General features: G+C 44.2%; 1 protein-coding gene across 1 annotated transcript in view; it reads left to right on the top strand.

Annotated features, from left to right (window-relative positions):
* Abca4 (ATP-binding cassette, sub-family A (ABC1), member 4) overlaps positions 1-23,179 on the top strand; it is a 127,803-nt gene that overhangs the window by 35,749 nt on the left and 68,875 nt on the right. The window contains exons 7-11 of the mRNA XM_013018245.1: positions 2,989-3,078; positions 5,800-6,040; positions 7,126-7,265; positions 8,293-8,409; positions 9,284-9,481. Of these exons, the coding sequence (XP_012873699.1) occupies positions 2,989-3,078; positions 5,800-6,040; positions 7,126-7,265; positions 8,293-8,409; positions 9,284-9,481 (786 nt within the window). The remainder of the gene's footprint in view (positions 1-2,988; positions 3,079-5,799; positions 6,041-7,125; positions 7,266-8,292; positions 8,410-9,283; positions 9,482-23,179) is intronic.

Raw genomic sequence — 23,179 nt, 5'->3', positions numbered from 1 at the left:
CTTCTATCATATAAAGATAAGAAACACTATGCTCTCTGCCAGCAGGAAACAGGCTCTCACCTAACCCAAACCTCCCAGAGCTTTGATCGTGGCTTTCTAGTCTCTAGAACTGTGAGGAATAAAATTCTGCTATTTATAAGCTACCCATTCTACTATAGTAGACAGAATGGACTAAGAGAAGATCAGAACACCACTGAGGCTAAATATTCTACAAGCTCTAACACATCAGCTTGTGTAGCTTATTCAGAACTGTGATAGAAATGAGTAATTGTCAACCAGAGATACAATTTTTTTTTTTTTGGTTGGTGGTGGGGCCTGAACTCTGGGCCTGGGTACTGTCCCTCAGCTCTTCAGCTCAAAGCTAGTGCTCTACCACTTGAGCCACAGCGCCACTTCGGGCTTTTTCTGCGTATGTGGTGCTGAGGAATCAAACCTAGGGCTTCATGCATGCAAGGCAAGCACTCTACCACTGAGCTACCTTCCCAGCCCCCAGAGATACAAATTTTTAAAAATTAAAAGCTTGATGCTTCTGGAAGGATCCATACCAAAATTTTACTAGTGATTACTCTTGCATAGGGGTAGAGCTGATTTCAGTGAGAGTTCTCTGCAGGTGTTATTACTTGTTATCTTAAGAAAAAAAGGAAAGAGGCTGGGTGTTTAGCCCAGCGGAAGGGCGCCCGCCCGGCGTGCACAAGGCCTGGGTTCGGTCCTCAGCCCTGGAAAAAAAAAAGAAAAAGAAAAAGAAAAAGAGGAAAGATGTATCGCACTGTTAATTGCTTCTCTAACATTTGTGAGGTCCTGGCTTCCATGAGGAGAAGGGGAATGAAGGCCAGAATATTCTATTTCTGATTCAGAACTACCTGAGCATAAGTTAAACTATTGAATTATTGAAATGAATAATTGTGAGTTTTCAGGAGGTCATTATTACTCCTTAATTGCATCAACTTTTTTTTCAGTACCAGGATTTGAACTCATGATCTTTTACTAGCAAGTATCAAGTAGGCTCTCTACTACTTGAACCATGCCCTTTGAGCCCACTGTATCTATTTTTTAATCAGATGTCAGTATGAGAGAATTTTACAAGATGATAAAGCTAAATTTTATTTTGGGTTTTTCTAGGCAACTTAAAAGCAGACTTGTGTTTCATAGACATTTTTAACTGGGTGTTGAGAATTATATAATATCTCTAAAGCAATCTTTATTTCACCTCCCAGCATCTGGAGTTTAGGATTTCCCAAGTATCCTAAGCTGCTACCAAAAAATGCAATGGATAAGAATTTTATGTGATACAAAATTATGAATGAAAATCCTTGTCCATAATGAGTATAGCATTCCAAAGAGTATCAAGTATATACACAACTATGATCCATCTGCTTGTTGCTACAATAAGAGTAACCTCTCATTTATCAGAGTCTCCTTCTGAGTATCCATGAGCTTAGCACATATAGTTTCTATGGATACGGGGCAAAAGAGACAGATGACACATCAACACATGCAAGCCCCATTGGTGGGAGTTAAGGAAGGACATAAACAATGTGCCTATAGGACACCTAACTGTGAGGTCAGGCAAAAAGGCCCATGTAACTCTACCTGGGGGGCAATCACCTTTCATGTAGCTATGAGTAGATTAGGCAAAGGAGAAGGTAATGCAACACTTGCTGATCAACACCTAATTCCACCTGCTCCTCAGCGTTACTGAGAACCATACTAGCCAACAAAATGCTTGTGGTCCACAAATATTTGAGTGAAAATTCCAAGCCCAAAGGCTGATGCCCTCTGGGCCTACTCGAGGCGCAAACTGAAGTTTGAAAGTCAATGTCTTAAAGCTTAGAACTCAAGCCTGATGCCAGTGGCTCATGCCTGTAATGCTAGCTATTCAGGAGACTGAGAGCTGAGAATCATGGTTCGAAGCCAGCCTGGGCAGGAAAGTCCATGAGACTCTTATCTCCAATAAACTACCAAAAAGCCCAAAGTGGAGCAGTGGCTGAGTAGAGTGCGTGAGCAAAAGAAGTTGAGTGCCTTGAGCAAAAGAAGCTCAGGGACTGTGCCCAGGCCCAGAGTTCAAGCTCCAGGACCAGCATACACACACACACACACAATTCTTAGAGTTCAATCCTAAAAGATGCTTACAGGATATCAATTACTTTTGGATCTATGAAGAATAGTCAATCGGGAGTTGAACTTGATTTTCATAAATGCATGGTGAGCGAACATCACAAAGACCTTTCTCTCAACTGGAGAGCTGACCAGGAAACCGCTGACTTCGGCCAACAGTAGCTTTTAACAAAAGTGATGGAACTGGTAGAATCTCCCATGACGGCGTAGTTTTGAACAGAGGAAAAGAGTCACAATCCCCCCCACTCCCCCCCTCAAAAAAGGGGCAGCAAGGGGAAGAGTTGTGAGCATTGAAGGAAGCCTGGAAGGTTCCAGAGAGCCCAAGATGAACAGATGGACACCCTTCCCAACACCCTCCTTTACACTCGGCCAGCTCTGCTGGTTTTCATCTTCCAGGAATCTTTTTTGGTGTCTGCAATCAGAATCACTGTAGTGTATGTAATGTTACCATGAAAGTATTTGTGACTGACTGGCTCAGCAGGACTATTTGGAATAAGAGCTTTTGATTTTTCTCAATTAAGGAAAAGAATTTTGTTTCTGAAAGGAATCTTGCAGAAAAAGTGCTGCAATCAGAAAAAAAAAGCATAAGAAGAATAGACAGACCTCTGAGTGTGTGTGGTGGTGATACTGGTGTGTGGGGGGAGGGGGGGTTAACTCATGCCTCTCCCTAGCCCTGTTTTGCTTTAGTAATTTTTTAGATAGCATTTTTTGCTTTTTCCTCCTGGTCTGTCTCAAATCTGTCTTCCTACTTAAACCTTCCATATAGCTGGGATTGCAGTCATGTGTTACCAAACCTGGCCCATGTATGTATGTGTGTGTATATATATATATATACATATATATATATATATAAACTTTTTTTGTCAATTACAGCTTCCCACCATCCTGGACAGAAGTTCTCAAGGTATCAATCTGAGATCCTGGGGGAGAATATTATCTGATATCTCACCTAGAATTCAAGAGGTAAGTAGCCTGGTGCTATTCATTATAATTTAATTGTCTTTACAAAGGTTACTATATGTATTAAAATAAATAAAAATAATTGGAATAAGCACAAATAACACAAATCATCAGTGGACTTACAATTAAATCTAAAGCTTTTCAGTACTGAGGAGATCCATTCTTTTCTTATGTTCTTCAAATACATAAAATGTGTACTGCCACTAGTAATAGTTCATACTTATATAGTGTTTACGTAAGTATTATGCCCACCTTTGGTCCTCAGTTCTACCCAGACCTGAGCTCCTCCCATATAGTCGGCCCCTCCCTCTCTCCACCCAGATCCACCTGAGCTCCCATCTACCTCACTTCCCATGCCCAGACCCTGCTGCTACCTAGATAGTGGAGGCTGCCATGTGCTCTCTCTATGGCTCCTCTAATAAACCCTGTAATAATCTTTCTTCTGTGCCTGCCTGCCTCCGCATGGTCCCCTGGGATGGATGTGATGGATTCTTTCAGTTTACAAGTGCTATTCTAACTGCTTTGCCTACATCAACCCAATTTATCTCTCTTCCAGGGAGAGTGTTGTGCTGTTGTTGTTGTCATTGTGTGTGTGTGTGTGTGTGTGTGTGTGTGTGTGTGTGCCAGTACTGGTACTGGGGCTTGAACTCAGGGCCTGGGCACTGTCGCTTAGCTTTTCCACTGGAAGATGGCACTCTACCATTTGAGCCAAAGCTCTACTTGGGACATTTTGGTGATTAGTTGGAGATATAGACTCTCAGAAACTTTCCTGGCCAGGCTGACTTCATTCAAACAGTGATTCTCAGATCTCAGCTTCCTGAGTAGCTAGGACTACAGGCGTAAGACACTTGCACCCAGCTCTTCCAGTGAGTTTTTATGTTGTTTAATAACATATGTTCACAAGCCTTCTGTCATGTAAATTGATCCTTGCAACTTAAGAGCTGATCCGTGACAGAGCTATAATGATGGCTGTGGGAAGTATGCCAATGGAGAAGGGAGTCACTCTTCAATGGGACAAGTATTACGAAAGGGAGACAAAGGTGAAATGAGATTTTCCTCCAACTTCTCCTCCTCTGATTTCCTACAGTTGATTTAGGCTCAGTTAACTTGGAAGAGCAAGTGGCTGTTTTTAGAACTTAACCCCATTGTACACAAAAAGTTCAAAAAGGGCCTGTTGTACCAACTGCTGTGGCTAAGTTTCCTCATAGCATCTAGAAACTTCTTATCTGCATAATAGAGCTGAAGTTGACAGAGAATGTAAAAAATTCCCCAAGACACAAAAAACACTCTTAATGGTGTGTGGGAGCTCCAGAAGATTCCTTTCCTGTCTGGATAGCGGATCTAAGCATTTGTGAGTGAAGTTGAAGCAAAAGATTGGGTATATATTAACTGACATGAGATCATTTAACACTCACGCAGCCCTTCTACATCTCTGATTAAATGAATGACATAATAATGGCAAGGATCCTCTTGTGAGACCATCATAAGAGTTGCTATTGTAGAAGCAATCTGAGATTCTAGCTTCTAATATCAAAGCACAGGCTGTGATTATAGGCATGACTCACCGTGTAGGTTCCACATGACGCCCATCAGTTTCAGAGGGCAAGTGTTGGCATGCACACAGCTAGGACCACAGGTAAACAGCACTTACTGCAGTAGGAGAATGTTTTTCGTCTCACCTGGTTGAATCCTAATGGTTTTCTTTTTTCTCTTTTGTTAATTCCCAAGTGCTTTGAACATGAATAATAATGGATGCTTAGGGAATAAAAGCAGCATTATTTTTATATTTCATTTTCCTCTAAAAGCCAAATGGCTTCCTAGGAACTAAGATACTGACCACTCTGGCTAGTGTCTCAATTAGTTCTCAGCATCAGAGAATGATGGGCAAGGCCATGAAGGTCATAACACTCTATGGAGAGGAACAGGCCACTAGGCTCTCCTTAGTTGGCCAGGAATTTGTAGACTTTGCCTATTCTATGTTTGTTTGGGCCTTGAGATACACAGCTATACACAGACACACACACACACACATACAAGCCACAAGTTCCAGGTAAATGAAGAGCTCACATCTGATAAGATTAAACTAATGAGGTAATTATCCAAATGTAGAAAGACAGATTTACATGTTTGTTTGTTTGTTTTTTCTGCTTATGTGGTGCTGAGGAATGGAACCCAGGGCCTCATGCATGCAAGGCAATCACTCTACCACCGAGCCATCTTCCCAGCCCTAGAGAGGCAGATTTGATACTATATAACCAAAGAAACTTGCCCTGACCTTATCTTTCTAGAACAGAGACATTGCTCCATCATTTTATTTCCCAACTTTTTCCCCCTAGCGTCCCAATTTTGAGGGGCTAGCAAAACCCAGGAACTGGCTTAGGCAAAATATCTGAATTTCCCTAAGAATGTGTACTCTCCAGAAATTCAAATAACAGAGAAAGGAGATATTAAAATGATTGACTTTTTTTTCTCCTAGTCCGAGAAGGTTTGGCTTTGCAGATTAAGAATTTTTAGTATGAGTAGTTCCTTTCAAATATGGAAGTCAACTATATAGAAGTCTTGCTTCTAGCTGCTTTAAGATCATCTAAAGAGTAGGCTGGGAATGGAGCTCAGTGGTAGAGCACTTACCTAACTTATGCAGTCCCCTGGGTTCGATCCCTAGTACTGTGGGGGGGGGGGGATTTTAAAAGCCTAAAATAATCCTAAGCTTTTTCTTTACCCAAGTTTATCCATCGGCCAAGTGTTCAAGACTTGCTGTGGGTGATGAGACCTCTCCTGCAGAAAAGCGGTCCTGAGACTGGCACCCAGTTGATGAGCCTCCTGCCTGACCTCGTGTGTGGGTACCCCGAGGGAGGAGGCTCACGCGTGTTCTCCTTCAACTGGTATGAAGACAATAACTACAAGGCCTTCTTGGGGATCGACTCCACAAGGAAAGACCCTGTCTATTCCTATGACAAAAGAACAAGTAAGTGAGTTCTCCGAGCTCTACGGACAGTCCAGCCTCCAGTGTTGGTGAAGGGGACAGGTGGACTCTTCCCACTGAAAATTGTACTGGGGTTGCTGATCTGGCTGAGTGGGTGACCCCTGGGGAAAGGGGCTTCTCCAGAAAGCACACTTGCCCTCTTGAGGAGAGCGGGCCTCATAGAACATTCTGGATGTGTGCCAGGGAAAGTGCTGAGCGCACTTGGAAAGGGAACAGAGGGGCCATTGACCAGTGCTGTCACTGAAGTAGGGTTAAGTTCTAGAGGAAGAGAAGGATGATCAACAAGGAGACAGTATAGAGGTGCAAGCAGAGCTCAGGTCAGAAAGGTCCTGGCAAGTCGTCAGGGCTGGAGGACAGTTGTGTTTTTGTTTTGTTTTGTTACAAACACAGCACCATGAAAATATGTGTGCGTGTGTGTGTGTGTGTGTGTGTGTGTGTGTGTGTGTGTGTGTGTGTGGCACTGAATTGCATGCCAAATGTCCATTCTCTGGCAGACCATCTTTTCTACAGTAAACTTTTTTTTTTTTTCTGCTCTAGTGAGCCAGAGTGAGTTGGAATGGGGAAGAAATGCAACTGGGAAACTCTGGTTTAAAATGGCCAAAGAAAATCCCACATGCCATAAGGAGCTGTTCTGCAATAGCTACACACAATTAAAAAAAAAAAAAAAAGACAAACAGCTAAAGGGAATGAAATTATTGAGATTGCAAGAGACAGTTGTATCTGGGCTTTCAGTCCCTTCCATCTGAGAATGGCTTGTGTGTGTCTTGCAATAATCACAGGCAAGCTTCAAGCTCCTTCTAGCGCAGAGTAAACTACCAGAGAGCCCGATCTTTTGTCCCTCCTATGAGGCCATTATCAAGTGGGATGGTAGCATCTCGCTGCTAACTAAGAGCTTGTCACTGCTGAGGTCCAGCCTAGTAATTTAGGTTATTGTTAAAGCCTGCAGCATGGAGTTGAATGAGAATGAGACATGTGATTTGGGACACTAATAACTATGTTCCAGGATGATCAACAGGGGATTTTCTTTTTAAAAAAATAATAAATAAATCTATCCTTTCTCTCTGTAGCATCCTTTTGTAATGCATTGATCCAGAGCCTGGAGTCAAACCCTTTAACCAAAATAGCCTGGAGGGCAGCAAAGCCTTTGCTTATGGGAAAAATCCTTTTCACTCCTGACTCCCCTGCAGTGCGAAGAATACTGAAGAATGTAAGAAAGATCCTAGTGGTCTTGTTTCTTATACCTTGGAGCTCCCAAGTGAGGGAGGAGAAAGAGAGAGGCAAACAGACAGACTAGATAGACAGAGATAGAGACAGAGATAGTTTGAATCTGCTCTCCTGGCAGTGAGTCCCCTGTTTGTTTTTCTGCTAAATGGACTCTTGGGTTTCCTCCCTCATCCACAGCCATCATAGGAATGCTTTGCTCCACCGCCTCTGCCCGGCCCTTTCTCCCTCCCTACAGCAGCCTACAATGAGATTTTCTTTCCCACTGCCTGAATTACATCCCAAATAAAAGGGTTCACAGTTCTCTGAATCCTAGCTTCCTGGAACAGACCAAGATAGGGAGGAATAATATTTGCCTGAAGGAGTCCAAATATAGTTGTTTTTGTTATTGTATTTTTTAAAATCTTTCAGTAGTTGTACAAAGGCATTTCAATTCAACTTCACTTGATGGGTACAATTCATCTTGATCAACGTCATTCCTCCCGCCTTCTCCCCACTTACCCATCTACCTCAACCCCTACCCCATCCCCTCCAAGTTACCTGGCTTCATTTTCACATGTGTGCATAAAGTATTATGGCTGTATTTCCCCACCATTTCTCTCTCCTTTCATCTGCAGTGTTTTCTCTTTCTCTCTCTCTCTCTCTCTCTCTCTCTCTCTCTCTCTCTCTCTCTGCCTCATTCCCATCTGACATGACACATTTCAGCTTCCTAACATTCATTTCGTTTTAAACTTAGAATTATGTGCTCAAAGGAGTCACGCTATTGGAATCCAAATATAGTTTTAATAAGGTTTTGAAACTGTAACATCATCAGTATTTCGTGTACCTCTGAGATACTAGCAAATTTGATTCTGTCATTCCGGGAGGTTAGGAAATGATTATGTTCTGGGAAATACTAGTTCACTAGAAAAATAAAAAACATTTCTATGAAAAGACTTTCTCAAACATTAAGAATTATGACATGGACATGAAAGATGATTCTTTATCACCTCTCTCTCCCGCTTTCCTTTTAGGCAAATTCAACTTTTGAAGAATTGGAACGCCTCAGGAAGCTCATCAAAGCCTGGGGAGAAGTAGGGCCTCAGATCTGGTACTTCTTTGATAAGAGCACCCAGATAACCATGATCAGAGTAAGGATGGACTTGGGGTGATGGGGAAGGTTCACTTGGACTCACCAACTTTGAGTGGGAAATATATTTCTTGGATTGGGTGTAGGGTGAGGAGAATCTAAAAGCTTTCGTAAAGACCAGTGGCCTCCACAGGTTTCTAGACTTCATAAATTCACTTGAGAGCCTCAGATTCCAAAGGAAGTCTTCCCAAAGGACAGGCTCTGTTACAAGATGGTTGCCTGGGTCTGTCTGGTCTCATGTTAGGTTTTGAGAAGCCTAGATAAAGGCATTCTGTTTAGCAGGTATAAGTAAAAAAGAACAAACAACAAAAATCCACCAACAAAGAGGGGGAGCATCTTCTCTATCATTTCATATGCCCCCTCGTCTATGTCTCCAATATCCCACACTTACCTCCCCTCTATTCTAGAGGGCTCTGTGTTTAGGGAAAATGAGACAGAGATAATGGTCTTGTAATGAAGGAAAAGCCACCAGATTTTTTTTTGGTGGGGTGAGGGGGAGACTTAGTAGTTCTATTCCTAGAAACTGGTCATTTCTAATGAACTGGTAGCTCAACCTGTAATCCTAGTTACTCAGAAGGCTGAGATTGGAAGATTATGCTTTGAAATCAGCCCAGGTAAGAAAGTCTGAAAGACTCTTATCTCCAATTATCTACCAAAACAAAACAAAATAAAGTTGGAAGTGGAGCTGTGGCTCAAGTGGTAGAGTGCCAGCCTTGAAGCTATAAAGCTCAGAGACAGTGCTCAGGCCCTGAGTTCAAGCCCCAAGGCTGACACAGATAAAAAGAAAGAAAACAGAATCAGAAATGGCCTAAGCACCAGACCAAAACTCCTGTGGTGTGTCTCATTTTCGTGATTGTATTTTTCTCTTTCCTAAGGACACTCTGGGGCACCCAACAGTAAAGGACTTTGTGAATAAACAGCTTACAGGAGAAGGTGTCACCGCGGAAGCCATTCTAAACTTCCTCTATAAGGGTCCGGGAGACAACCCATCTGAGGACACAACTGACTTTGACTGGAGAGATATATTTAACATCACTGACCGCTCCCTACGCCTGATTAATCAGTACTTGGAGGTAAGGATCAGCAAGCAAGGGCCACAGTGGGCCTCATGAGTAAGACCAGAAATTCCCCTTAACCAGTCAAGTAGTCTTGTGTTTAAATTCTCATTTTCTCCATCGGGAAAACAAAACAGAACAAGAATTCCTGTGGCCCTACCTCACTCAGATCATCTTCTCAAATGGCTCCTCCACACTTAGTTTCCTTACCATGCCTCCTTCCTCCATGACTGCTCTGGCCAGCTCCTCCCTGCTTGTAGCACAAGTCTGTCCTCAATGCGCTCCCATCAGTCATTGCTTCAGTGATCATCTGTTGGCCGAGGCTTGAGGCCGTGGCTAGCCGGGCAAGCTGTCCTCAAGTCCTGCTGGCACATCGGACCACTCAACCCATTCAAAACCAAACTTCATGTCCTCCCTCCTCCCCCATAAAACCTAACCTCCTGCAGTTCCTGTCCTGATTAATGTCAATCAGCATTTGCTCAGATTCTCCAGCCAGGGAACTTAGGGTCAACACTCATTTTCTTCACTTCCCATACACACACAAAGAGCTATCATTTATTGAGTGATACTTGGCGCCAAATCTTATACTTCATGCTTTTGCATATATTTGCTTCATTTAATCCTCCAATGACTCCATAAAGTATGCGCTGTTATTACTGCCAGTATGTCGAGGCCGGAGCCAAGGCTTAACGAGGCTGAATAAGATCCCATCGCTGTTAGGAGTCACAAAGCAGAACCCAAGTATGGGTGTGCCTGAATTCAGAGCCAGCCCTGGTGACCTTTCCCTGTCACCTCCCCCTCTCCTCTAGCTGTGTCTCCTCTACCTTCAAAATGTCTCTCAATCCTGTCTCTTTACTTTATGGGCTCTCTGAGGATGAGAAACTTTGTCCTCTCTTCACCAACTTGTTCTAGCAGCTTCTTCCCTGGCTTCCAGGGTTCAGAGTCTATAGGCCTGAGCATTTCTGTACTCAGATAACCAGAGTTACATTCCGAATGCTCATCTGCTAGCTTCGCTCTCACGTTTGAAATCCTAATGACTCCATCCCCAAAGTACTTGGCCAGTGCCTCTCTGTGTCTGGTGGGGCCCCAGCTGCTGACAACCCTCAGTGGTCATCCTAATGCCAAACATTCCACAGAAAGAGAGAAGGGCGTTTCCTAGCACATGCAATACTCCCAGAGAGGTCTCCTATTGGCCACTTTACTGGGGTGGGGTCCTCTGACCAAGAGGCCTGCTTACATGAGACAGGATTGAAACACAATGTTTGTCTCCTAAAGCCTAAAGTGGACTCTCCCTTTCCTCATTTAGCCTTGTTTTGCAGTGCTGGGAATTAAAACCAGGACCTTGCAAGTGCTAGAACAGTGTTCTAAGACTCAGTTACAGCCCCAGCCCTATCCACTCATTCTTGGAGACGCAGCCCTCAAATATCCCTTACTGCTTTCACTTATGCTTAATCATTTCCTTCTCCATGCTCCCTGACTCACTCTCCATACGTCTCAGACCCTCATCCAAGTTCAATGTCAATATGTCCTTTTCTGACTGAGTAGCTAGACTGCATTTCTTCAGCATCAGTCAGCCTTGGTCAGTTTCAAAAGCTTCACCTTGTGCTCCCTGCCAGCTCACACTCACCCATGGGCTGAGCCTGGGCTGCAGGTCATCTAAAAGCATGGAGAGGTAGAAGATGCTTGGGGCAAAAGGACAGTAGATTAAGCTGAGAACCACATGAAGCAGCCATCTTACCCCAGGCCTCTGTGTCAGAAGAATAACACGTGAGGGAAAAGCCTGGCTTTAGATGTCACTGGCTGTTTTCAAAGTCTCTCTACAGCCCTGGAGCCACCAGCATTTCCCTAGACCTGCGTTCTCCAGAACCCTGGAAGTTGCAGCAGATACCCACTTAGGTAGTTTTGCAGAAGATGCCAGGCATCGCAGGAGCAGCGCCAGAGTTCTGGTCACTGCTAAGCAGGTCTCAAACTCACCTAGTTACATACACAGCATCGCATAATTGGCTCCGCCGCCTTTTCACGGTGCCTCTGCTTGCTGAGCACATGAGCTTGGCCAAACCCACTACTGTCCACCCACTGTCCTCTTAATACAGGCAGGAGTGTGGAGGGAGAGGTGTTAGTGGAGATAGAAGCCATTCCTTGGCTCTCACGGAATGTCATTCAGTGGTCCTTACAATTCTGGTTGTGTGTGTGTGTATCTGTGTTATTATTAGGTACTATCAAGAATATTCCTTGTTTTTGCTTGACCTTTGTATCATGATTTGAAGGCCTTATTTTCTTAAAGAAATCTTTTTCCAGGTAGCTTGTACTTAGTATGGTTATCAAGTACTCAACAGCTATTTCATATATATGTACCTTTTACATAGTTTAAAATTCAGTCTGATAGACTTACCTGATAGACATGTTAGGAAAATTCAATGTTCTAACTCATTACAAAGCATTGTCCTATTGTTTTTAATGAATATTAACTTATTTTTATTTTTGTGGTCCTGGGGCTTGAACTCAAGGCCTGGGTGCTGTCTCTAAGCCTCCTTGTGCTCAAGGCTAGCCTCTGCCACTTAAGCCACAACATCACTTCTGAGTAGTTTAGTGGTGATGAGTCTCATGCAGCTTCTTGCCCCGGCTGGCCTTGAACCAGGATCCTCAGATCTCAGCCTCCTGAGTAGCTAGGATTACAGGCACGAGCCGCCGGTGCCCAGCTTGAATATTAACTTTTAAGTAAAATACAAACAAGCCTTATCTAAATCAGGCTAGGTCCTGAGCGGTGTTCCTCTAGGGATCACGAAGTGGCTAAATCAGGTGTTGCCCAGGGTCTCTAAGCACAGGTCACTGTGGCCAAAGGTCAGTGGGCTCCCCTCGGGATTCCTACGAGGCCTTTAGATGAAGGCACATCGTTGTGGGATCTGATCTTCTGGCTTTTGGGGAGTTGAGAATAGGAGCCAGGAACTGGAAAGTGCACATACTTAGCAGGGCGCATGCTCCGAGAGCCATGTCACGTGACGCACCCTGGCTTCTCTATGAGTGCGCTAAGGCCCAGGACATCCGGAGAAGCCTTGAAAATCCCCAGCCCACCCCGAGAATCCCTCCATCGCCCCCAGGCCACAAAAGCCCTTCCCCAATGGCTGTCTAGGTCCCTCCAGGACAGGGAATGTGTTGCTGCTGAGGGAGATCAAGGCAGCCTGGCAGCACAGGACTTCGACCAAGGAGACCTGAATATTTCTTTCATGGCCAGCCTACATGCCATCACCACTGCCTATTCCGGACAGACAGACAGACCGAGAGGCAGAGCAGGACAGAGACAGAGAAAGTGAACCATTTATAGAAAAGTCATTAAGCAAATGAATTCCTTAAAATAAGGATTGTGTCACCCAGGTCAGTGTGGTACTCAGTGGTGACATTGAGCAATAATAGAAACTTGGAGTACTAAGAGCAAACCTCTAGGGGTTTTGCCATTACAGGAAATGAGGGTGATTCAAGAGTCTTTGGTTACTAAACAGATTAAAATCTCTGCAGGATCACTTCACCCTATGCATTGGTGTTAGGCAATTGCTTGGAGACAAGGAAGCTCTTCTGCTTATCACCATGTCTCTCTGAGAAAGACAAGTGCTACCGCTAGGGCTCCATTTTCTTACATAAAATCCCATGTAACAATAGGGAGATTCCCTCAAGTTGCTGAGGACAAATTGAGAGAAAGGAAAAGCCCCGTGCCAGTGCCTCACTCCTGCCTGTAATTCTAGCTACTCAAGAGGCTGAGATCTGAGAACTGTAATTCAAAGCTAGCCCAGGCAGACAAATCTGTGAGACTCTTAGCCAATTAACCACCAAAAAGTGTGAAGTGGAGCTGTGGCCCAGGTGGTAGATTTGAGCTAGTGCCCAGGTCCTGAGTTCAAGCCCCAGTAATGGCAGAGAGGAAAATGCAGAGAGGAGAGAGGAAGAGGGAGATAGAAGAGAGAAAAAAGAGGGAGGAAAGAGAATGTAGAGAGGGAGGAAAGAGGAAGAAGGAGAGAGGAGAAAGGAGAGAGAGAGAAAGCTCGCACGTAGCACATCCAAACCGTTTACTAGCCAGGCACATGAGTAAATGCATGTGAGGACCGACCCTTGGCTCCTTATCTGTCAGGTGGGGATGATAGAGTTCATCATATGATAAGCTCAGAGCTGCTGAGCTCAGAGTGGGGACAGACGTTCTGTCAGCTGTAGCTCTGAACCATGGGTTAAATAAAAAACATTGGGAAACTATATAAACATTAAGCAAGGATTGCAAAGCAACTCTTCCTATTAGCCTTGGCTAATAGGAAGACTTGGCTTGGTGTCAGGGCCATGTCTGACCATTCCTGAAGACACAGGAAGATGATGGCTCTGGGCAGCATGCTGGGCTCTCATGGACCATAGCTGATTGGCTCTAGGACTTTTCTTATCCTCAGATCAACTCCCCAGTAAGTAAGGGGCTTTTATATTTTTACTCATTTCATATCTAGTTCTATCTTTTTCTGGTCCCCTCTTTATTAGAAAGTAGGCAGTAAGAAAGGGATGGGGTGAAATTTGGGGATCCTCACCTCTCTCACCGGTAGGAAGAGAGTTTCCATATGCCTCTTCTTCACTCTCTAAACCCAAGGGGACTGAGAACTAATGAAGCCTCATAGAAATAAATACCTTTTTGTTTAGCTATCTTAAACTCACATGTGTACATCTATATTCAGATCTAATGTGTCTCTATTCACATATGCTGCTTTGGGAGAAAAGTACAATTAGAAGAAATTAATAAATTATTCTTCTGACTACTCTTTGGTTAAAACAAGTATACATACCCCTCTCCCTTGATTGATTTCTTTGTTTAACCAAAGGTTAGACCTGACACAGATAAAAATAGTGTTTAGTTTTCACAGTGTATTGTAATGTCATAGTATATTTGAATTTCAGGTCTTAAATTTCATATCAGGAAGCTGAATTCAGCCAGGATTTAATATGAAAATACCTCTGGTTAAGGCATAAAATTGTACTTTAACTAATAATAACTACCTGGGAAAAATGCATTCATTAACTCCTTTTCCTTGGCTGTTCACACAGCTAATATGTGTACATAACTCTTTATTATCTGCATGGTGATTATCTTGTGGAATTATCAGTAGCCAAATTCTTTTGACTACTTTTCCTCCACACCTTGCCAACTTCTGGCTCTGTGCCACCACAACTCAATCAGAATGTTCTCAGAGAATGTATTTTTCAGGCTAGATTAAGAAGGGGGGGGAATATAGGAGAGGAAGATAAAGTTGTTGTAGAAGTGTAGATGTTTGCTGATTATTGATCCTTTGCTTTCTTCTGTTAATTGCCTCACTCTGGAAATGCACTGAGCATCTAGGGAGAAATTGGGGGCCAGTTAAGCAGAGTGCAGAAGTCTATACTATGAAAGCAATACTATCTCAAGGGCCATGAACTAGACTCTAAGCAACTCACAGACAATGGCCCTATCTTATGCCACTTCAGCCTATCAGAACTGGGCCAAGGAAGGAAAATGCACTCAGAGGATAGGCTGGGGTCAGGGTAGAAAGAAGAGACATGGGCCCTGCTATGAATCAGGACTATGTTGAATGCATGTACATGTCATTTCATGCAACACTTCAGTCTACCTACTCCAGTCTAGGCATAATTGCAGTTATTATATAGAATTAAAAATCAGAGCTTGCCCAGCTCATGTCTGTTATCTTAGCTAGTTGGGAGGTGGAGATTAGAAGGATCAAGGTTCAAGCCCAGCACAAAACCTAGCAATCAAATATATGGTGGTATATATTTGTTATTATATCTAGGTGATGAGCATACAATAGGAGGATCACAGTCCAGCTAGCCTAAGCAAGAAATATAAGATTATACTTGAAAAACTAAAGCTAAAAAGATTGGGGTGTGGCTCAAGTGGTAGAGCACCTGGAGAGTAAGCACAAGGCCCTGAGTTCAAATGCCAGTACTGCCAAACACACACACACACACAACCACACACACATACACACTATAGAACCTTGAAAAGACTTGCTGCCCAGTGCTCCACAGAAGGTACGTGGGAGATCCAAAATTCTGAACCTGTCCAACTCTGATGAAAACCTTCTTTCCCTTGTAATGGGATAAATGACATCATGAGCCCCGGAGTATTCAAGATAAGAGGCATTCCTATGCATAGGTCTTTCCAGCTTGGAAATAACTAAAGTAGGAACCAAAAAAATATTTGAGTTCGTTCTTTCAGTCGGACAATTGTATGAATGGAGCTAGATAAACCTGCTAAAGATTGTTAACCCATGACTCTCTAGAGGTTTCCACTCCATGGAAAGAGATGAATGATGAGCATGTCATTGAACAGTATCAGTCTGATGAAGTAAGAATCCAAATTCAAAACACTGTAGCTGCTGGGTGCTGGTGGCTCATGCCTGTAATCCTAGCTATTCGGGAGGCTGAGATCTGAAGATCACAGTTTAAAGCCAGCCTAGGCAGGAAAGCCCAAGAGACTCTTATCTCTAATTTACCACCAGAAAACCAGTAGTGGTGCTGTGGCTCAAGATGATAGAACACTAGCCTTGAGCAAAAGAGCTCAGGGACAGTGCCCAAGCCTGAGTTCAAGCCTTCAAGAACTGCCAGTTCTATCTCTACATTATCTCCTAAATGCCATCTTCCTCTCCCTCTCCATGGATGTCCTGTGTTCACCAAGGTCTGGCCCCTCTCTCCTAGCTGGTCATTGGAGTCTCCAGGCTGCTCCTATTCAGCTTTCACAGCAAGATCTTTCTAAAACCCCAACTCCCCATGACCAGGGCTACAGTTCTTTAGGGACTCCACGTTTCTCTATGTCAAGTCCTTCGTTGTCTAGTCCCTTCATGACTCTTCCACTTCCTCTAGGACCGTCCCAGGCTTCCACAGCTGTGCCTGTCCCTCCTTGCCCCTTCCACTGCCTGACCACACCCACATCCACACTCCAGGAGGTCGAGCCCATGTTCCAGACCTGTGTGGATAGCTAGCTGTCCATGCGCTCTCCTGCCTTCGCCGACCTGAACCGCTCAAGGGCCAAAATGATGTTCTTTTTCTTTTTGACTTCTCCACCTGGGTGAACTGCAGAGGTGTACAGTACACAAATTTCAGCTGAAAATGACATTTGTGTTGCTCTTGAAGGATTATATTTGCTGGCGAAGGAAGGCAGAAAGAGACATTTTTAGGCAGAAGGAAGAGTATAAGGCAAGTGCAGAGTAAGAACCTGAAGGACAAGGTGAAATGAGATAGGCAGAGTTGTAACCGTAGCATGGAGGGAGAAACGATGGAGTCTGGAGTCAGCCAGCGTGCTTTGCAGTGGCTGAAGAGATACTCTTTCTAGCACCTATGTATGGGGCTCTGTGATTGGTCACAGCATCCCCATTTCACTTCCAAAAAAAAAATGAGGCTGACACCCAGCTTCACATCAGGTGGCATCTGCTAGTGGGGCTTGAACACTAGTGTGTGTGTGATGCAGTGTGGTCCAAATGGTCAGTATCTAGCCTATGGGGTTGTCCATTGTTGTCCTTACCACTTCCCAGAATTGTTTGAATGGTTGGATCAGAAACCTGGAGAGTTAAAGCTCCCCACAGTTACCTGCCTGCCAGATGACAGCATGTCCCACGGGGCTCAGAGAGCGAGCATCACCAAGTAGCTCTATCTCACCCCATGTCTTTGTGTTCTAACTCGGCTTTCTATTCGTTTCATGATTTAATTTATTTTTACAAACAGACATTCTTGTTTAAATCACTGTGCATTTCCTGTCCCTTTATCTTTCAAGCCCCGCTGTGTGTTTCCTCGCTGTCTATGGGTGACTATTTCAGATGGCTGCTCGTGATCTCTTATGCACATTAAATTTATTCCAGCACCTTCGGCCTCTAACTCACCATCGCAACCAATCCACACAGCCCAGAGTTGGTCTATTCAGTGGCTTTTTCCATGTAGTGGGAAATAAATCTTGAATGTTACACTTTAGATCTGCCAGGAAATTAATTCTGGGATGTTTGCCCACATCCATTGGCATTTTTCAGAAGGAGCTGCAGGTGTCTGCATTAACACCAGCAGGACTGCTTGAGGCCACCATTGGCATCCACCAGCCGCTTTGTTCTCTGCCTGAGCTTGAGGATGAAAGATGAGTGTGAGAGGCAGGATTAGAGCGCCCCATCTCCTAAAGGTTCACTGCCTCTCTTTTCTCCCAAGACCTCCCCACCATGTGTCTGAGAGCTAATAGTCAAAATATGGCTGCTTATGCACAGCTCAGCCCGGGTTGCCAGCCCCCTTGATTATCCAGCTCAAACAAAAAGAGAGGCTTTCCCCCCCCCAATGGACTTTGCCGCCCACTCATAGGTAATTTCATGGATCTATTACTTAATGGGGTTGAATTCGAGGCAGAGAAGTTCCCACTGATGAAGGAAGCCTCGTGTTCCTTTGGCTTCTCCCTCAAGGTGGTGTTTGATTTAGCTGTGTCAACAAATGCCTGCCTTCTCCAGAGGTCTTGAACACAGCTGCCTGCGCCGGAGAGAGGCCCGGCCCTTCCTTCCGCCAGGTGAACTCTACTTCCTGGCAAGTGTCAGCCAAACAACCAGGAAGGAACTGGAGATTTGTGTGGATTTCAAATGGGGGTGGCTCTTGCCCACCCAGGGTGGCCTAGAGCAGCTGGAAAATGAGGAAGGCTAGAGAACCCTTTGCTGTGTTCTTGGCCATCCGAGGCCCATTCTAACTGATGTCAGTGAGGGTCTACCTCAGAGGCCATAAGATACCAACTTTATATTCAGGGAAGAGGCCTTTTAAATTCTTTCCCCAGCCACCAGTGCTGGGTTTATGTTGGAATCCACAGACTATTCAGTCTTATCTACCTACATTGTTCTCTTATCTCCATGGCCTTGTTTCTCTTTGTGTAGAACCACATAGCTTTAGGACCAGACACAAGGCAGGGTCACAACCTCATTCAACCCAGTGGGTTGTGACTGACCAGCTGATTCTACCAGACCAAACACGTCAAAATCCAGGACCTTTAGCATACCGCATATGCACATGCGCTAGTTTTAGCTTCTGACATCAGCACAGACACCAATGGGGAATGAGGTCGCTTGCTCTGAGGCAGGTGTCCTGCTCAGGAGATTGCAAGCTACGTCATGAATCTCACCAGAGGATGACCTCGGAGCTTCTGGCTGATGTCCAGTGGCTTCCACAATTGCTCAGCCTGGCCCTCAAGAACATCTAGTGAAGATGCCAGTCTGGAGTGGCTTTACAACACTTTCCTCTGGGCACAGTTGCCTGACTAAAGGCCAATGAGCAGCTTGTGAACACCCGTGGGTTAGGACCCAGCACCCCCTCCAAGCCCATTGCCCAGGTGGGCCTAGGCCTTGGCATCTGTCCACAGCATTGTTCAGCTCAGGATGGTTGGGTTCCCAGACAGATCATTTAAAGAGAGTAATGACTGCCTTCTTCCGCCTGATGAACAGCTGTCGTGAATGCAAAGTAAGCTGGCAGGGACTTAAAAGTCACTTGACTCTGTTAATGTTCGAAATATGTCACCAAAACAGCAATAAAAATGGCATTTATTAGGTCTGCGCTATTGGTGAAAAGCATGCAGCAGTGGAAATCAGACTTTCTCTAGAGGAAGTTAAACCTCATTGTACTTTGTAAGTGCACCTGTGGTGACTGTGATGACTGACCTGGTAAGGTTACTGGGAGGATGAAATGGATTAATGCCAGGTAAGCCGTCTGGCCAGATTGGAGCACAGAATAAGCCTTATGGAAGCACCAGGGTTTTGTTCCGTTTTGGTTTTTGCCATGCTGGGAGCAAAACTAGGGCCTGGCATGTGATAGGCCAGCATCGTAACCCAGCTATACCCTTACCTCAGCAATCAGCTTTTTTCTTTTTGTTGGTCATGGAACTTGATCTCAGGGCCTAGGTGCTATTCCTGAGCTTTTTTTGCTCAAGGCTTTGAGCCACAGCTCCACTTCCAGTTTTCTGGTGATTGACTGGAGATAAGAGTCTCATAGACTTTGGTGCCTGGGCTGGCTTCAAACCTCAATCCTCAGATCTCAGTTCCTAAGTAACTAGGATTTCAGGTGTGAGCCATTAGTGCCCAGCTCAGCTCTTCGTTCTTATAATGAGTCACTTGTGGAATCTATTGCAAATGTTGTCCAATGTGATCCTTAGGAGAAATCTCTGAAGTCAGATACATCTCATTTTTACAAGCAGAGAAGCAGAAGCTACAGTTAGAAAACTGCAAAAGGGGGTGGTATTCAGCTCTGTCGGACGCTAAGTTTCTGTGCCATGCTATTTCCCAAGATGAGGGAGAAAAATAAAGGAGGGATCGGATGATTTGGAATAAAAATGAGTGCGTGAAAACCACCTAGGCTTTGTGATTCCCAGAAACTATCAAGGTCCTCATCTAAAGGGGCACATCAGGAAATATGACCATGAATCAGCTGCCTGCTCAACCAGTCAGGATGGAGCTCACGTCATCGTAGGGTCAACAATATCACTGAAAACATCAGCCACTTCTTCCAGGACTGATATCACCTGCAGACGTGAGTGTTCAAAGAGAATGAGCAAGCTCAGGAAATCACATTCTTTTAAAAAATGCACTTGTTTATATTCACTTTTTTTTTTAATTTCAAGAGTTACACTCTCAACAACACAGCAGGAAAAAAAATCAGTTTATAAATTTCTACTGGTTTACCATGTGATTCTGAGATACCTAGAATTAATTATGGTGAAAGCACAGTAGTACAGTTGCATTTTTTTTACAGCATTCTGGGCTCCTAAGTTTAAATTAATTCAATTCAGCAAACACTTGATGAGTCACGATCATGAGAAAATACTATTCCAGGGACTACAATGGAGAAAACATGGCTTGACCTCAGAGTTTACTCTCTGTAGAACTGAGCTGCTCAATAGAGCAACCAGCAGCTCCATGTGGCTATTCAAACTTAAATTATCTAAAATTAAAAGTCCGTTGCATCAGATACATTAGTCTCATTCCAAGTGCTCTGTGGACTGTGGGATTACTGGCTACCATATTGGACAGGACAGGCACAGAACAATTCCCCCACTGCATAAAGTTCTGCACTAAGGCGAGAAATCTTCAGGACTGCTGTGTCCTGACATTGTGCCATTGTGATTGGGCTGTGGCTTAGCCTCAAAGGACCAAGAAGGAGCAATGCCCCTTCCCACACAATGAGCGAGATGAATTAGAACAGTCTATGTATGTGTCACAACGTGAATTGCTTTGAACAACTTTCATTGCCCGAAATAATTTTGCATTTTATTTTAGAAAATGAATTTTTGATTGACTCTGATTGCAAACACTCTCTATATACAGGTCTTTAAAATGAACTCATAATAGTATACATCTTTATGGAGTACATTATGATAATTTAATAGATGTATATGGTATGTAATAAATAGGGGCAGTCAGGCTGGGAAGGTGGCTCAGTGGTAGAGTGCTTGCCTTGCATGCCTGAGGCCCTGGGTTCGATTCCTCAGCACCACATAAGAAAGAAGAAAAAAGCCGGAAGTGGCGCTGTAGCTCAAGTGGTAGAGTGCTAGCCTTGAGCTGAAGAGCTGAGGGACAGTGCCCAGGCCCAGAGTTCAGGCCTCACGACCGGACCCCAAATAAATAAATAAATAAATAGGGGCAGTAAGCATTTCTATCTCTTTAACCATTATTTATTTCTATGTATTGGGAAAGTTGTACACTTGTAGTCATATATATCATCGATTTAACTAACAGTTACCCTGCTTTGCTAAAGAAGAACCAGAAGTAATTCCTTTTTGTCTTGTTAATAGACTCTAGCAGTTCAGTTCTAAAATCTCTTTGCCCATGCCCACTGCCCATCCAATCTCCCCACAGAAGTGTTATTGGGTTAAATACTAGCAACTGGACGTAGGCTTCTGGTCTCTTGCCATGTGGCAAGTCTATGAATTAGACACCCTCCTTTACAAAACTATAAACATTACTTACATTCCTTTGGTCCAGAGCAAGTGAACATTGATCCAAAATCTTCAGTGTGCGCCCTTCATTTTGTTTAAGGACTGAACAATATTAGGCTGAGTAATAAATATTTGTTTTCAAGAGAATTGTTGACTAAAGAAAACCATCTATTTTCTTCTTTTTTTAAAAAAATTATCTTTAGCTGTATGAAGGAGTGGATATTTAACAAAGCATTTACTGAATGCAATGTACCTTGATCAATGTCATCTCTCTGTTTTCTTTGATTTTATGATGTGGAGCTACATTTCCTTAAACAAAGAAAAGAAAACCAATTCCATTTCCTTTCAAAATTATTACCTTCTTATGCCTTGGCACTCTTGGTATTTTCAATGTACATGTATTTCTCTTGCCCACATCAGCTGGACCTGATCTCAGGGCTGGATCCTGAGGTAGGATGGTTTAATTTAGGAGATCTAGGAAGGCTAGGTTGCAACCCCTTGGGGTTCAAATATAAACTCTCTTCTGCCCCATGCTCTGAGATTCCAGGGCAGGATTAGGAAATGAGGTCATTTTACTTACTTCTTGTCAGTGCAGCCAGAGTTTAGTTCTCTGGCCCAGACCTTACAATCCATGCTATCTAGTTTCTTCATTTCTCCTGGTAACTGTCGTGGAATCAGATGATCTGGGATCTTGTAGCTATTCCACCCCTCGGAGAAGTTAAATAGTCTCATGGAGCCTAAGTTTCCTGGACTACAAATGAGGATGAGCAATAACCTTTGCTCTTCCTGCTGTACAAGACAAGCATGAACATGTGGAAGGCACTGTAAACCTCCCAGTCCCAGGTCTGATTGATGAGCTATTCTTGCGGCCCATCATGTTCCAAGAGGAACACGGGCTAGAGCTGGAAAGTAGAAGGGACTCCAAGTTCTGGAGTCCCTTTCTGTCTGTGTGATCTCAAATGGGTTTCCTCCTAGACTTCAGCTTCCTCTCCAGCAAAATGAGGATGCAAGCTGCCTCCCGGGCTCTTTGTGAGATTCAGTGTGTTCTTCTAGTCTTCCTGCTTCCCTCCCTGTTCTCCTGTCATCGATCTTCTAGGGATACAGTCTGATCCATGTCATATTTCTGTTTAGCACCCTATCTACAATGTTTGCCCAGAGCTCTCTGGTTTTAGCACTGAAAGTCCCATGTGCTAGGAAATCTGGAAAGTGATCATACTACAGAGCAGAGCAGATGATCTGGTTACCACCACTTATCTCTGCCCGCATGTGACTCTTCTCGGTGGCTTGCAACTCCTTCAACTTCTTGGGCACTCTCTACAGAATGCTGATGCCCAGGCTCTGCCTCTGGAGATTCCAATTATATAGAGTGGGGTCTGCTAGCCATGTCTTTTTGAAGCACTTGAATGATGTAAAGCCACAGACAAAGGGAGCCCCTCTCTCACCTTTCACACTCCCAGACACCCCCAAAGGCTGCTCCCTGGGCCTCAGTTGACCTTCCTTCCTTTTCTTCCTCTTTGGCTGATTCCGATTTGGGCTCACTTTCCCCCTGTTCTGGAGTCTCCTCCCACAGGCAGCCTTCCCTGACTTCTCCGGAAGTGTGCCAGGCTGTCTCAGTTCCCCAGGCTCCGAGGGCCCACTGGTCTAGCTGTCATTCATAGCCCATCATTCTACCCTGTGATTGGTTGACTGCAACCTTCTCCCTCATTAGGCTTGAGTTTCTTTCAGGAAAAGATTTTATCTTTCTTCCTTATATCCCGGGAGCCAAGCCG

The sequence above is a fragment of the Dipodomys ordii genome, unplaced genomic scaffold (genome assembly GCF_000151885.1).
Source record: "Dipodomys ordii isolate 6190 unplaced genomic scaffold, Dord_2.0 Scaffold39, whole genome shotgun sequence".
NCBI classification, from domain to species: Eukaryota; Metazoa; Chordata; class Mammalia; order Rodentia; family Heteromyidae; genus Dipodomys; species Dipodomys ordii.
Note: the sequence above shows the minus strand (reverse complement) of the source record. Positions and strands in the feature narration are given on the sequence as shown.